This window comes from Apteryx rowi, unplaced genomic scaffold (genome assembly GCF_003343035.1).
Source record: "Apteryx rowi isolate R43461 unplaced genomic scaffold, aptRow1 scaffold_153, whole genome shotgun sequence".
Taxonomy (NCBI): Eukaryota; Metazoa; Chordata; class Aves; order Apterygiformes; family Apterygidae; genus Apteryx; species Apteryx rowi.
Window position 1 is genome coordinate 1,069,384 of NW_020447786.1, and position 13,694 is coordinate 1,083,077.

General features: G+C 39.1%; 1 protein-coding gene across 1 annotated transcript in view; it reads right to left on the reverse strand.

Annotated features, from left to right (window-relative positions):
- Positions 1-9,064, reverse strand: part of TAF4B (TATA-box binding protein associated factor 4b) — a 52,196-nt gene extending 43,132 nt beyond the window's left edge. Inside the window, exons 1-2 of the mRNA XM_026059173.1 lie at positions 9,058-9,064; positions 3,846-3,994 (exon numbers count right to left, since the gene is read on the reverse strand). Of these exons, the coding sequence (XP_025914958.1) occupies positions 3,846-3,994; positions 9,058-9,064 (156 nt within the window). The remainder of the gene's footprint in view (positions 1-3,845; positions 3,995-9,057) is intronic.
- Positions 9,065-13,694: the final 4,630 nt, after the last annotated feature.

Below are 13,694 nucleotides of genomic sequence, written 5' to 3' on the forward strand. Positions count from 1 at the left end.
TTTTTTTTTTTTTCCCCCTGAGGTGGGTCCATCCCACAGCTCCACAAGCTGCTGCCAGCTTGACACGAAAGAAGCAGGCAGCTACCAGAAAGCACTCCAGCTTAGGCTCCCACTGTTGGTAACACTTTAATAGCTCTCTGCAGGATCTTTGCCACCACCACTGCCTCTTCCAAGGATGAAGCTCAACAGCCCTAAGACCACAGGGAGGCAAACTGGGCACGAGAATCCCACCAACAGATGGAAGGGAGGGAGACTGAAGGGGACAGAGCACAAAACTGTCAAGCTGCAATGCTTTGGGCTTTAAAAAACTGAAAACATAAGGTTTGCTGGAGCTGATCTCTTGTGATTCCCACTATGTTTACACATCAAGGCCAGAACAGAATTTTATCAGCTGAGGGAGGGAACAACAGAAAGTCTGCTGGACCCTTTTCCCAGGAAGATGGATATATGGGAATTAGCTTCTGTCATCTGCCCTCAACCTTTTCCACTACTGACAATTCTCATTCTCACTTCGAGCAACAGAGAAACAGTCACCACAAAAATGGCATTAATCCTGCATATTTTGAAGTGATTTCAAGAGAAGAGCTTTGCATCTAAATGAAAGTGCCCCAGCATGATGCTAATTAGATACTTTGCAACTTCGTTATCCCATCTGGGAAGGAGGTGAGACAAAATACCTGCACATTTTTATTTATTTTTAACCTTAGAGCTCAAACATCCAGGAATGACAACAAATGGAAATATTTTTCAGATGAAGAGTCAGTAACTAGAGAGAGTATTGCAGAGAATGTTCCAAGTTACACTTAGCATAGGATAAGAGAAACACAATCAAGCTAAGCATTATTTCCTATTCACTCTCTTCCACTTTTTGTGATGACATCACACCTCCACACCAACACCCCTTTTCTGTGACCTCAAAATATTGTCAAGAGTAACACCAGGCATGACAAATATACAGCTGCCAAAGAAATCAGACCCATGGGCTCTTCCTTTCTTTCCCCAGAGCTTTCCTGCAACGTGACAGACTAACTTGTCAGCACTCTCTTCTCATAGCTGTCCCACAAACTACATCCTCCAGAGTGAGGAGTGAAGCAGTTCTGTGATAGCAGGATGTATCCACATGGCACCTATCTACGCCTTATTATACATGGCACCTATTTATGCCTTATTATACATGGCACCTGTATGGATATTGCAATCCTCTGCAGAACAGGCAGGCTCTAAGGAACCATTCCAAAAAAATGTGGTATGAATTTTTCTTAGAGTCATATTTCTTGCAGTTTAAAGCCAATTCTATGCCTACTAGAAGTGCTCAAGTTTCTGTAGTTTAAAAAAGGTTACAGAAAAGGAATATTCTATGTCTATCTCTTCAAATACCTCAGGGGAACACAGGTTGAACTGATTACATCAAACTGAACTAAGACAGTAGAGAAGAACTAAGAAAAATAAAGAACATAGGCAAATGCAAGCTAAAAAAAAGTGAAGTTATTAGCATAATGAACTTCAACATTTATTACATTAGATTGTGAGGACCCAGGCAGTTTTATCCACCTGACAGAACAAATCTTTACCTTCATCTCTTCTCCCGAGTGCAAGGGTAGTACAGCAGATGATTGTATCTTTTATACCCTAAAGTTCTCTACCTAGAGATCATGAACACATGGTTTTCAAACTAATACTTCACAACAACAATGAATAATGAATATAGGTTACTGTTCTTATAAGACACAAAGGGTATGTTCTTTCCATTCTAAGTAAAAGAGAAAATGTATTAAAAAACAGGTCTCCAGGTTTTCCCCTTTAACCTTAACAATACCTGTCTACAGTGAGGAGGAAGAGATAGAACATCACAGGCAGAGCTGTAAGTTGCTTTCAGTTGCTAATACAGAAGAGCAGCAGGAGGACAAATTTGTAAGTCAGACTGTTAGTTACAGCTGTCAGCAAACACATCATCCTTCAAACACCCTCAAGGTCAAGAACATACATCTAGCATGTTCTTTTGAATGACTGATCCTACTCATTTACTGAGGGCTTGGTCAACAGCTACAGCCAAGTCCCATTCAAGCTCTTTCACAAATGAAAAAAGGATGTACAAGCCAGATTTCTTCCTGATTTCTCCTCCAGGTCATGGGGAGAACAGAGTATTTTAGCTGGAGAAAGAAGCAATTTTCCTTTATCATACATGTTCATCTAGAACTCTGGTCCAAGAACAGAAGAAGAATTGTATCTAGGAGAAGTCTTGTACTCTACAGGTTGCACGGGCCGCTTCAGAAGAGTCCTAAAGCATTTGTGTCTGGAAGGGGAAGAGAAATATGACCTAAGAAACAAGACAAACACCATCTAAAATAATGAGGAATTTCCAGCCACTGTCTATTCACACCCATATCTTTGGAACCTGTCTGTCCAGTTCAGTCAGAGAAGAGGTCTTCAGCTACTACCTTCCTTCAGGTTTTAGTGAGAAAAACAAGAAAAAGAAAATCCAACACATGAAAAACAGCTTGACAGAGGAGAAGGATGAAGAAAGAGCTCCTTCGACCTGGCAACATCTTGGGTATACTTTTTTCCCCCAAAGGCAGCAGGGAACCCACACAGGACACCACCATTACGAAATCTCCAGCCACCAGAAGAGATTCAGCTACAACCTGAAGGGGCTCAATCACAGGGCACAAACGCATAGGAAATGGTCCTCAAAATTCTTTATTTTACCCAGGTTTTATACATTGCTCATTACCATTATACAAGTGCTGTACTCACCACTACTTCAATGAGCGTAGATGATCTGACACTCTGGCAAAAGTATAATTAAATTATGCATTTAGGAAAAGAAAGGGACATTGAGTAAAGAAATGCATTGTAAGGACAAAAGTTACTAGCTTAGTGAAAGCCAGATTAGAGTTAGAAATAACAAGAATGCATCCATCTGATCTTCAGTTCTCTCCATCACTGAATGTTATTCTACGGGGTTTTAAAGTTTGCCACCTACCTGTATTACAGCAGGTGGCTGAACAGTAGAAGCCACAGAATTTGCTGTTTGCGATAATGTTTTCACAGGAGTAGCTGTTACTTTCTTTAGTAATTGGGTGCCAGAGTTCTTCAAAGAAAGAAGTAATATGGTGTGGAAAACAGTTGTTCGACAAGTCAGTGATAAAACAGACACTGAAGTTAATACCTACTCCTGTCCAACATAAACCAAGACACCCACCCTTACAACAATACACATATCATTTATTTAACCTATATAGTTTAAACAGTTTTCAAAGCTATTTGTCTACCAGATCTACAGGGGAAAAGAGATTAAGACATAGACACAATTTCTAATCAAAATAAAAAGGTTAAATGATGAGCATGCTGTGAAAGACTACAGATGGYTACTTTTTTTGTGCCCCCTCTTATTTTGTGTGCTGGCTACAGTACAAAAAGGAAAACAAAAAGCCAACAAAGCATAGAAAAGGAGGAACGTCCTAGGGACACAGGAGCCCGTTCAAAAAATGTTCTAAGCCTCAGTTAGCATCTGGGAAGTTTCTTATTAGAAGACTGCAAGGTTGCAGTTTCTAGCAGTGACAATTTAGGTGGCTTTTAAAACAATTTGCATCATCATCCTAAGAGAAGGATTCCTGAATCTGACCTATACCATGTATAACTGCTAGCAGGTTTTTCATACTGAGAAAGCAAAGTGTACAGTGACATTTATGTGAAAAATACATACTGTCATGCTGAACAGTCTGTTCAGAAAGCTTTCAGATACTTTAGTGAACCCTTAGCAATTTTTTTTGCAAACCCTGTTATAACTACAGAAAAGAACATAACATACAGCTACTTTAAATTAAAGCTGTTAGAGAAGTTACCTGTACAGCACATATTCTGACTGCAGGTGTGCTGGTAGGTACAGATGGTCTTACATTTGTGTTATTTTGTGGCTGACTCTGTGTTCGTGCTATTGCTTGTTGAGATACTAGCATTAGTTGGCCATTACTGCTTCTGATAAGAACAGTTCCTGTTGGAGAAAAAAAATCCAGACTGTTAGAAATTAAGTGATACTATTTCTTTCACAAAAGTATAAAGTCAGAACTAGACCACACTGATAAGCTATTGTAATATTTAAGTTTCTTATCCCAAGGAACAACTGCCAACAACCACAAAAGCTAAGGCTACATCAGTTTTACTCTGCATTTTATGACAGAAAATTCCTAATTTATGGCAGAAAATTCCAAAAATCAAGAAACAAGCTTGAATAGACAGCAATACCACGTGCGAATTGCAAAGAAGTTCATAGTTTGAGTCAAGATATTTGGTACATTAAAAGAAAAGAAACAACCCCCCCACACTGGGATTACTTTAACAGTAGTCAATTTCTTTAAGTAGTTATTCAAAAATAACTGCAAAATTCACCACCAGTTTCAGACTTGGCTGCCACTGTACATTTCTATTTTTCTGAACATTTAGATACACTCTTACAGGTGAAGATACAGCTTAGAGGAAATCTGCAATGTAAACTGAAGTCTGATTAGTATCAGTTCACCTGCCTAAATCAAGACCATCCCACATTCACAGACCACTAGTCTCTGGTGAAAGCCAACACCATTCAGAGTTTTGAAGCCATCTGCCTGTTCAGGGTCTGTTCAAAAGCATTAAGATTCATGGATTTAATCAAAGTCACCTATAGACAAATAGGGAGATTCCAGCGAAGAGAGAAACTTTCCCTTGTTTTCTTGCTTTTTATTTTTTTCCTTTTAAACCTACAGCAATGCTAGCCCACCATGGTTCACTCCTACCATCTTTCTCCTATCCTGTCAGCTATAATGATCAACAACTAACAGTTAACAAACAATGCAGTATTTTTACTAAGCTTTCAAATTAAAAGCACTCTAAGGAGAATCAGTCAGACATTTCCATCCTCTCTGCACTTAGAAACCATTCAGCTATAAACATCTCCTCTTCATCCCCCAGGGTCTAGACTCTGGAAGATCCAAACATTTAATCAGGATCACAAATACATAACGCCAGCTAGATTCCTGATCTGAACTGCTTCAGAGTCTCTCAGGGAGATATAGAGCACCTTTGTTGGTCTAACCTCCTTGCTCTTGAAGAGCAACTGCTGCTGAGTCCACCACAACCACTGTCCCTCACTGTATGCATTCACACAGCCAAGGTAATAAATGCCTTTCACCTTTTCTCATCCACAGAAAGGAGGAAGGGACAAGGAAAAGCAAAATATGTGGTGTGCATAGAACTTGCAATCTAACACAGAAGTTATTCAGTGCCAGAAGAATCCTAGATCTTCTATGCATGTTTATTTCCTAGTGTAGAACAAATCTGTATCAATGGAATAATCTTTTTATTACCTGGTTAGTCTTAAAGTTTTTAACAATACGCCGTATGACTACCAAAAACACCGATTCCAGTGAGCTTAATGAATAAAACAAAGAACTGCAAGCACTTTTTTAAGATGATGCCATAACCACATGCTTAGTAACAGCTTTTCATCTTCCACATCTAAAGCATGAGATGATACTGCAGGACAATACAAAACTTGGTATAAAATTCTCCTGTTAAAGTCAACATACTACACTTGAGGAGGGAACTACACAGCACATAAAACTAAGACTAAGAGTAAAACTCACATCCAGAAGGATTCCCTTCATTCTCAGGCAACCTTTACTAGAGAAAGGCAGGTTCACAAGACAGTTGCGTATCCAGAAAAGTACTATGCACTCTTTCTGCCAGCTCAGCTTTCTCCTCCTCCCCTGAAATCTTGACTATGGTTGTATTTGGCTTTAGAAGGACCTTTAGATTAATCAATAAATCCCAACAATCACAGAAAGCATACCAAGTTTTATTTTTCTTTTCACTCTATCTTATTTAGACAGTGACTCATGTCAGACAATTTCTCATTAAAAAGTGTATTTGTCATTCACACTGCATGTTTGTGCAGATTGAATTTGGGAAGACAAAGCTGATGATGCCATGTATTTTATGGCAACAGCATTTCTCTGCCCTAGGTCTACATTCAATATTGTAGAAGTGTTGCTACTGGATATTTTTGGTTACTAAGCTTGTTTAAAATTGCTGTTCCTAGTTCTACTCTTTAAGGCACATGTAAACTTACGTAATTCCTTATAGATACTTGAAATGCATTTTGAATCATTTTATTTTCATATATTTGAATATTTTGTTACTTGTCATTACATTTGTTTTCTAAGAAAAACTGAAAAGCACAATTTCTATCTCTCTGAATCACATTATGTACAAGAAACAGCATCACTGTTATTCAACTCAGTCATAATGCTTTTTTGCATTACCGTTCAGAAGTTTCAGTTAACATCCGCCAGAAATCAAGTATGAGGCAACAAGTATCCCACAGACCAGACCTGTGTGCTGCATCTATTTTTGACAAAAAGGTTACACCAATATTGGAAGCCAGAGGAAAGGGAGTCAGATGTGGAACATAACAGAGACTATTGAGGAAAATACGATTAAGATAATTCTCATACACCTCCACATAAGTTACAGCAAGAACCTGTTCCACTTGGAACAGATGCTAATTTTGCCATATTTATTCTGTTTGGCAGAAGTTTTATACAGTGCTAGCCTTTCATACTAGTAGCTTTTCTGCCATGGTTAGTGAAATTAAAACTCCAAACCTGACAAGACCAATACTGTGGTAATCTGCTACTACTGCTCTTACAGGCTTACTATTATAAGTGACTGATACTAGGCACAAATAAAGCTGAATGCAAATTTGAAACAATTGTTACAGCTATAGATCTGTACAGTGAAGAGCCACACGACATTATCTTAAAAAAAAAAAATCACAGTTCTAGGCAATTACAGAAACCGATCTCTTGAAATGACACTAGATTGGCATGTGGCTCTTCTGAAAGAATTGAAAACTGTTGAAACGTACATTCATATTCCACTGTTGGTTGCAGCAATTTAATTATACCTTTCACAGCTAATCCCCTCATCCCCCCAAGCTTTTGATACTTCCTTTCTGCCTTGAAACAAAAGCAATGACCCAACACTGAAGTCAATAACAGACTCCAAGAACAGACATAGGAGGTGCCTTTTGCCAGAACAAAGAGTTTTAAAGCACTCAAAACCAGTGGCTGAAGTTTCATGTGTTATGTAAAGTTGTGAAATGAGAGAACAGGTAATGGCATCCTTAAAGTTCTCAACAGAAACAGACTCATGCAGCTACCAAGATGCTACTATGGGAACTAAAGAGAAGACAAGTACAAAACTGAGCAAGGAGCCACTTTCTTCACATTCAGAAAAAAGTATTGCATATCAGAAGCTGGTTTTGCATTCACTAGAAAGTAATTTTTGCCAGTCTAAATATGAAAACAAATCATGTCTTGCAGTCAGTCACTACATAGCAACTCCACAGGAAAAAGGGTGGTGGTGGGAAAACTCTGAAGAGCTCAACCAATGAAGTTTCAGCTATTGCTGCCCAGCACAGCATTTAAAAGACAGAAAAGATGTCTGTAATCTCTGACCAAAATATTGACACCAATTGCAGTTACTAAGTGGTGTGAGACATCTTCTCAGCACCACAAATGCCTTCTTTTGGGCATCACTTCCAGGAAAGCTTGTTAACAGGATACACAGTTTCAGAGTTTCACTGAAGTTGTTTCAGACAACAGGAACCACATTCATAACGCTCACACACTTTGCTATTAAGACCAAGGCACAATCCCCTTAGGGTTACAAGGCTGTTCTTATTTTCACATCTCAAACAAAAAATGTAAGTGATCAGCTACTGGCAGGGATCAGTTCTTTATGTACATCAGTGGAAAACTTGGGCATCTCTCTGAGTAACAGTCCCTTTATAGTGAATCGAGACATCTGTCTCTAGAAATTCTGCCTGCCCTGCCAAAAACATCATTTTGGGAAGTTATTTATTTTTCCTGACTGTCAGTAGGACAGTTAAAATAGAACTGCTTACTCAAGGAGCCAATTTCTTTGTTCCCTGCACACCTACCTTCAGCTGCAATCCTGCAAGAAGGCTAGAGTGGAAGGAACTGACAACTGAAACCAAGCTGAGCTTCCTTTGAAGCTAACTAGAAGGAACAAAGTGATAACTTCAACTTAAAGAAGTCTCCTTGAGATCTATACCTTTCTCAGACTACCTGTGTTCCATAGAGCAGGAGCTCTAGGATCAATCCTTCAGACACAGTACTGACCATCTCTCCTGCAAAGCGGGGGCAGTCACCACCCAAAATGCCCTCTACTTTGGCACAGAAGCAGCACATGTCATGGAAAACTAGGTCTCCTATTTAAATCTCATTTGCTGCTCAAGCCTGACATACCTTAGCTATAAATTTGTGCTGTCCCAGTCCCATCAGCCAAGGAAATCCAGCTTTTTCTAAATTAGCTAAGAACCCACTTCAACTTTTCTAAGCTGTAGCCATGTTTAGTTAGCATCCAACCCTAGAATCAAGAAATAAAACTTAGGTTAGCAGAAGCAGCAGCTTCCCGACACCCGAGTAATTTAAGGGACGAGCTTCTCTTCATTTTAATTACAGTCAGCAGAACCAAAAACTGTCCCCAGAGAAAGTCACTGACATGAACAAGATGGTGCAGAATCACAATAGAAAACTGTTTGTACCACTGTGCGTAAGAACATCTGCATCAGCTTTACTGTATTCATGCAGTGATGTCATGAAAACTGCACTGCTGTTCATGTAAAATTATGCTGCCAACTGAAGTTCAGGGTTTTATCCAGCAGTACAGAACATTGACACATCCCACCGTAAAGGCAAGTTTTACCATTAAATTTCTATCACATAAGCCAAGTCTGAGGCTGTTTCTGAAGGACAACATCCACAAGGAGTATCTGCGTACCTGAGAAAAACAAAACAGAAGGTGTGCTCCTGTGGAGATATACCATATGTTGCTATATTTGAAGCTTAATTATCAAGTTAAATCACTACTTTGATTACATGATTTCCAACACAACTGCTTTAACAGAACAGCTCTTTAGAATTGCTTTGCCACAGCAGACTGGAGCAACATGAGAAAGTGAAGAAAAGAAGTCTCCTACATAACAAATCATACCTTTCATGTTTGGTTCCTACAATAAAATACGAATAAGATCCAACTGAATTAGACTCCACTGATTTAAAAGAACAAGAGTTACAATAGCTGCTTTCAAAGAAGGGTAACATTAGTTCATTTCAAAACAAGGAGTGCATGTGTCAGCTAACATTGCCAACCTTATTAAAGTTCACTTTAAGAATGGATTTAAATGCAGAATAGAAGTAAAAACCCTCTACTTATAAATATTGGATTAAATGAGACTAAGATCCCAAATCAATAAGGGACTACAGTAAAACAATGTTTTAAAACATTTCTGTTGTTAAAGTGCTCCCTGTTCCTAAACAAATCTCATACTTGCACCAAACTACATAAGCAAAACAAAGGGATAGCTTTTAATGCAGTTGTGAGGTAAGAGCAAATTTAAGGGGACGTTTTAGTAGGAAACTAAATGGCAACTTGAAAGGAATGTTGGCTTTAGTTATTTTACTCTAAGTGCTTAGAATGAATTGAAATCAAGAAAATAAAGGGCCAGATACTACTAATCCATGCAACAGCTTTGAAAAATCATTTCTCTGTTTAAAGATATCATTTTTTTGAAAAAATGCAATTTTTCTTTTTCAACTCAATTCAATGAACCCTGCACAGCAAGACATTTAAAAGTTACAAACACCACATTAAAGGATTAATTAAAATAGACCTAGAACAGACATTAACAGAGACAACAAGCATTTAAAGAGAGTGACCATAGTTTATCAAGGTGCATTAAGTTGTAGACTGACTGCACAGGACTGCTAGACAACCAAAAAGTGGTAATGAAATGCTATGAAAGAGAAGACAGTTACACTGTGGCTAAGTCTGGTACTGAAGGCCCCAACTTTTACAGGGCTTGCAAAAGCATCCCAATATGTTGGGTCCATGTGTCTTCAGATGAAGTATAGACTGTATCCCATGTAAGACAGCTACTTATTCCACAATACTCTTACTTGGTACTTGAGTTTCCACAGTTGCCTGTTGTAGATTCCAGTACTGAAGATGAGAAAAAGACGACAGCACAGTCTAGAGCAATGTCAACAAGGAATTTCTCACTATCTTAGGAATGGTGCTACAACAAAGATCTGGCTGCTATCTGAGGTTACTCAAGTGAGCCGCAGGCTCCCATGGATAAGCTCTGCCTTCTACTCTTAAACTGAGTAATTTTGGAGAACTGACAGTCTGGGGAGTCAAAAAGATTGCCTGCTTTGGGTTTTTCTTGGGAAAACATCTGACTGCTCTTGGATTTCCCAGACAGACAAGGTAAAGGGCTTGCCTACACTATGTGGATCAAGTTGAGCTGTTCAGCTTGTAGTTCGCTACATCCACAAAGCACTTTGCTGTATAAGACAAATCATTACCAGCCTTTGGAGGCCAACTTCAGTAGATTAAGGAGAAATTCACCCATAATCAACACTGGTATGGTAGCAACCCACCACACCCAGGCCCTCAACGAATTCATTCTGGTCTCATTTTATTTCACTAACTGAATAATTACATACATCAGAAATCACTCTTTGCACCCTTTCCCTCCGTTCCAGGAAAGTTTCTATACTATGGGTCAATGTACCAATGGCTCATGAACTGCAACTCACATGTGGATATTGCGGTTACCACGCTGAGATGCCCCAGTTTGAGTTCTAGAGAAAGACATCTTGTTTTGCCCAGAGGTATGGAAGTATATGATTTCCAGGTCAGGAAAAACATTCAGAGGTCATAATCCTGATACTCTTTCATGCTACAACTGCACACCAGACAACCCACAGACAGGCTAAATATAATACACGAGTGCAGGGAGATGACATATCCCACAAGCACTATAAAGTCATCAATTGCATCTTTGCCAATTGCATGATCACCACATTGCAGACTTGCAAGACTCCAACCCACAAATTTTAAGATTGGGCCAGCTTCAGATGTCTGACTACACCTAGCCTTTACAAAACCAGGGACTAGCCCTACCTGCAGGCAGTGTCTAGTAGATAGCATTATTTCACTAGCATTACTGTTTTCTGATTATCTGAATTGTTTTAAGCAGGCTTTTTTGGCCTGCCTTAAAAACAAACAACAAAACACAAAACAAAACACACCTCTGTCACACTAACAGAAAGAGTGTTAAACAGTCCCAAGAAGGCTGCTGCCTCTAGCAAGCTCCAAGGTTCTGTACTAGCAGTGGACATCAGCTCCTGAAATCTCCAGCACAGACACAGCCTTTTCAAGCATAGAGAGCAAGGAAAGAGATGAAGAAATCTACTTGTAGGCAGGATGGGGCAGTCAGACACCCTACTCCATATTTGGAAAAAAAAAAAAAAAAGGGACAACATAGATCTTCCTGAAGAGTATAAATAAAATTCCCTCTCCCATCCTCCAGGAAGTCGACAAAAATGCTAAAAATCTGAAACTAAATTTCACATGCTGCTTAATTGACATATCTCATCCAAATTGTTGGAGGCTAGCTGTTCATCAGTGCATTTTTGGTGCATCTGGGGATGGACATCTCTGTTTAACGGTCTAGCAATTAGGTCCCCCATAGCACTGATGCCTTTTTATAGAATACAAGTCAATGTTTCAGAGTTGAAGTTCTCCTAGACTGCACTGAGTTCAGCCTCATTAGTTCAGAATATGTTTATACTCATGGAATTTCAGAGTTCTGCTATAACTCCTGTGCAAAAATACAAACTGTCCAAGTTGCAAGGTAGTATACCTTTCACTTATAGCAAACAACAGATGTCCATACCAAACATCTAAAGAAAGTCTGGACATTATATTGATTTGTGGAGAGACTGTAAATAACTGACAGTTCATAGATGTTTTCTGGGCATAGTTCCAAGATGGCACTACTGTTTCTATTCAAATTCAAAATGTATTTATTACACTTTAATCCCAAGAGGCTTTTGTTTTTATGAGGCGAAGGCATATGGAATTTCAGGCCAACTCTGCATTCCATGAGGCAGAGTCTTACTTGATACTGTGACAGCATCTAACTCTTCTCCTAGAACTACACCTTTCAGCTACTGAGCTCATTTCCCATCAACATTTCTGCATCTCATCTTTGTGGTTTGCAACCTAGTTACTTGAGGCTGGGTTGCCTTCATCTAAATAATCAGTCCCAGGATAGTCTACAGATAGACAGCCTGAGTTCAAGTTCTCTTGCACCCAAGTTACTTCATGAAAGAGCTGATGGCAATGAAACAGCACCTTGAAGGAGCCAAAGTGCCATATCCACGCTTTCAGGAGAACTCCTGCTCCAAAAAGGCATTGAATCTACATGCCAAGCTTTCTTGTTTGCTGTGTACTCCCAGTATTCACTAGAGTCAAATTCTTTAAATAGCAAGTTAGATGTTTGACACATTGAAGTCATACATAAACAGCATACAGCTCTATATGAACCAGAAGACACGCCAGTACCCTGCACTTACCATTGCTAGAACAGTGTGAGGTATTAAGCTGTTAGAGAGATGTGAAACTTGGTATTTAATTATAGATCTTAATTTTAAATTAAGAGATGTTGAAAACATAACTGTTGTCTTGGCAGAGTTCTAAGAGAGGGCACTATCACCCCTTTAAGTCTCTCTTGACTAAGAGGAGAGCAAGCAGCTGATCCAGATTAGTTTCCCAAGTGGACACGTTTTCTGGGTGTTCACATGGAAACCAATAGAAGGCTGTATTCCACTTTATTTCCTCAGAATTTACATGGTTACCCATGTGAACATGTTCACATGTTTACATGTTCATGGACACATTTTCACTTATTTCAGATGGGCAAGCAAGAGGTTTAATACCATAAGCTTTAACACTGATCCCATTGTTTCAAGTGAGATGGAACAAAAAAAATACTTGTAAAAGACAGCAAAAATTTTACAGAACTATTAATTTCAGTCTATGCAAATACTGTGGAAATCATCACCAAAGCTGTATGACATCTGTAAAATGTTTAGGATACAAACCAGGTAAAAGCATTCTGAATACACTTTCCCCCTTCCACACACACCTTCAGCTGCCTCAAGAAAATACTCTAGGAATAAGCTGCCAAACAGTCAGCTGGACCTGGCTTCTTAAGGGTTCTGTTTTAACTAAATGGTAACTGCCACTTGGCAAGATGGATGCGAAACAGCCTTCAGCTGTTGTGCCAGCCAGGGCACACTGCACCATTAATCTAGCCTGAACATCCACATAAGGAACTTTAATTTCCCAGGCAACTCCTAGAAGCAGCCAGTACTAACAAATCAAATACAAGCTATGAAAACCAAGTGCCATCATTACTGTATCACCTGACTGTTCCTAGTGCACCAAATTATCCAGGGAAGATCACTATGCTTCACAAGTTCTCTAGTTCTAGGGGAGCCCCGATTTGCTCATTAATAACAAGGGATTTTCATCTCCTGCTCATGTTTTTCCTACTTCAATTGTAATCAGAGACTATTTCCTTGAGACACTGATGGAAAAGATCTTCTAGTAGACTTTGTTCTAGACAGACACCTGACAATTTGAGTAACAGGCAGCTTACATGCATCTATTGCGATCCTTTCCACTTTGCAAATTATGCACATCTTTCTTGTGATATCACCATAATTTTCGGAGACTGGCTTCATGCAAAAAGAATTCAACAAGAAAACACGCAAAGA